The sequence below is a fragment of the Mizuhopecten yessoensis genome, unplaced genomic scaffold, assembly GCF_002113885.1.
Source record: "Mizuhopecten yessoensis strain PY_sf001 unplaced genomic scaffold, ASM211388v2 scaffold7055, whole genome shotgun sequence".
NCBI lineage: Eukaryota > Metazoa > Mollusca > Bivalvia > Pectinida > Pectinidae > Mizuhopecten > Mizuhopecten yessoensis.
In genome coordinates this window covers 744,142-746,831 of record NW_018406858.1, presented here as the reverse complement: position 1 = coordinate 746,831, position 2,690 = coordinate 744,142, and the positions used below count along the sequence as shown (strand labels likewise).

Sequence of the window (2,690 nt, the reverse complement as noted above, 5' to 3'; positions counted from 1 at the left end):
GGAGTCAGGTATCCACAGAACAGTGACCGGAGTCAGGTATCCACAGAACAGTGGCCGGAGTCAGATATCCACAGAACAGTGGCCGGAGTCAGGTATCCACAGAACAGTGGCCGAAGTCAGATATCCACAGAACAGTGACCAGAGTCAGTTATCCACAGAACAGTGACTGGAGTCAGGTATCCACAGAACAGTGTCCGGAGTCAGGTATCCACAGAACAGTGACTGGAGTCAGTTATCCACAGAACAGTGGTCGGAGTCAGGTATCCATAGAACAGTGACCTGAGTTAAGTATCCACAGAACAGAGGCCAGAGTCAAGTATCCACAGAACGGCGACCGGAGTCAAATATCCACAGAACAGTGGCCAGAGTCAAGTATCCACAGTGACCTGAGTTAAGTATCCACAGAACAGAGGCCAGAGTCAAGTATCCACAGAACAGTGGCTGGAGTCAGGTATCCACAGAACATTCCCCGGAGTCAGGTATCCACAGAACAGTGACAGGAGACAAGTATCCACAGAACAGTGGCCGGAGTCAGGTATCCATAGAATAGTGCCTGAAGACAAGTATACTTAGAACAGTGGCCTGAGACAAGTATCCACAGAACAGTGGCCAGAGTCAGGTATCCACAGAACAGCGGCCAGAGTCAAGTATCCACAGAACAGTGACCAGAGTCAAGTATCCACAGAACAGTGACCGGAGTCAGGTATTCACAGAACAGTGACTGGAGTCAGTTATCCACAGGACAGTGGTCGGAGTCAGGTATCCATAGAACAGTGACCAGAGTCAATTATCCACAGAACAGTGGCCGGAGTCAGAAATCCACAGAACAGTGGCCGGAGTCAGGTATCCATAGAATAGTGACTGAAGACAAGTATACTTAGAACAGTGGCCGGAGACAAGTATCCACAGAACAGTGGCCGGAGTCAGGTATCCACAGAACAGAATATTGACTGGAGACAAGTATACTTAGAACAGTGCCCGGAGACAAGTATCCACAGAACAGTGGCCAGAGTCAGGTATCCACAGAACAGCGGCCAGAGTCAAGTATCCACAGAACAGTGACCGGAGTCAAATATCCACAGAACAGTGGCCAGAGTCAAATATCCACAGAACAGTGACCGGAGTCAGTTATCCACAGAACAGTGACCGGAGTCAGTTATCCACAGAACAGTGGCCGGAGTCAGCTATCCATAGAATAGTGACTGAAGACAAGTATACTTAGAACAGTGGCCGGAGACAGGTATCCACAGAACAGTGACTGGAGTCAGTTCTCCACAGAACAGTGGTCGGAGTCAGGTATCCATAGAACAGTGACCTGAGTTAAGTCTCCACAGAACAGAGGCCAGAGTCAAGTATCCACAGAACAGTGGCCGGAGTCAAGTATCCACAGAACAGTGGCCGGAGTCAGTTATCCACAGAACAGTGGCCGGAGTCAGATATCCACAGAACAGTGACTGGAGTCAGTTCTCCACAGAACAGTGGTCGGAGTCAGGTATCCACAGAACAGTGACTGGAGTCAGGAATCCACAGAACAGTGACCGGAGTCAGGTATCCATAGAACAGTGACCAGAGTCAGGTATCCACAGAACAGTGGCCAGAGTCAAATATCCACAGAACAGTGACCGGAGTCAGTTATCCACAGAACAGTGACCGGAGTCAGGTATCCATAGAACAGTGACCTGAGTTAAGTCTCCACAGAACAGAGGCCAGAGTCAAGTATCCACAGAACAGTGACCGGAGTCAAATATCCACAGAACAGTGGCTGGAGTCAGGTATCCACAGAACAGTGACTGGAGTCAGGAATCCACAGAACAGTGACCGGAGTCAGGTATCCATAGAACAGTGACCGGAGTCAGGTATCCACAGAACAGTGACAGGAGACAAGTATCCACAGAACAGTGGCCGGAGTCAGAAATCCACAGAACAGTGGCCGGAGTCAGGTATCCACAGAACAGACTATTGCCTGGAGACAAGTATACTTAGAACAGTGCCCGGAGACAAGTATCCACAGAACAGTGGCCAGAGTCAGGTATCCACAGAACAGTGGCCAGAGTCAAGTACCCACAGAACAGTGGCCAGAGTCAAGTACCCACAGAACAGTGGCCAGAGTCAAGTATCCACAGAACAGCGAAGTCAAGTATCCACAGATTAGTGACCGGAGTCATGTATCCACAGAACAGTGACCGGAGTCAAATATCCACAGAACAGTGGCTGGAGTCAGGTATCCACAGAACAGTGCCCGGAGTCAGGTATCCCCAGAACAGTGACTGGAGTCAGTTATCCTCAGAACAGTGGTCGGAGTCAGGTATCCATAGAACAGTGACCGGAGTCAGGTATCCACAGAACAGTGACCGGAGTCAGGTATCCACAGAACAGTGACTGGAGTCAGTTATCCACAGAACAGTGGTCGGAGTCAGGTATCCATAGAACAGTGACTTGAGTTAAGTATCCACAGAACAGAGGCCAGAGTCAAGTATCCACAGAACGGTGACCGGAGTCAAATATCCACAGAACAGTGGCCAGAGTCAAGTATCCACAGAACAGTGGCTGGAGTCAGGTATCCACAGAACAGTGGCCGGGGTCAGGTATCCATAGAATAGTGACTGAAGACAAGCATACTTAGAACAGTGGCCGGAGACAAGTATCCACAGAACAGTGGCCGGAGTCAGTTATCCACAGAACAGTGACCT

General features: G+C 49.8%; 1 protein-coding gene across 1 annotated transcript in view; it reads right to left on the bottom strand.

Annotated features, from left to right (window-relative positions):
* LOC110452998 (neurofilament heavy polypeptide-like) overlaps positions 1 to 2,165 on the bottom strand; it is a 53,553-nt gene extending 51,388 nt beyond the window's left edge. The window contains exon 1 of the mRNA XM_021501787.1: positions 2,090 to 2,165. Within this exon, the coding sequence (XP_021357462.1) occupies positions 2,090 to 2,165 (76 nt within the window). The remainder of the gene's footprint in view (positions 1 to 2,089) is intronic.
* Positions 2,166 to 2,690: the final 525 nt, after the last annotated feature.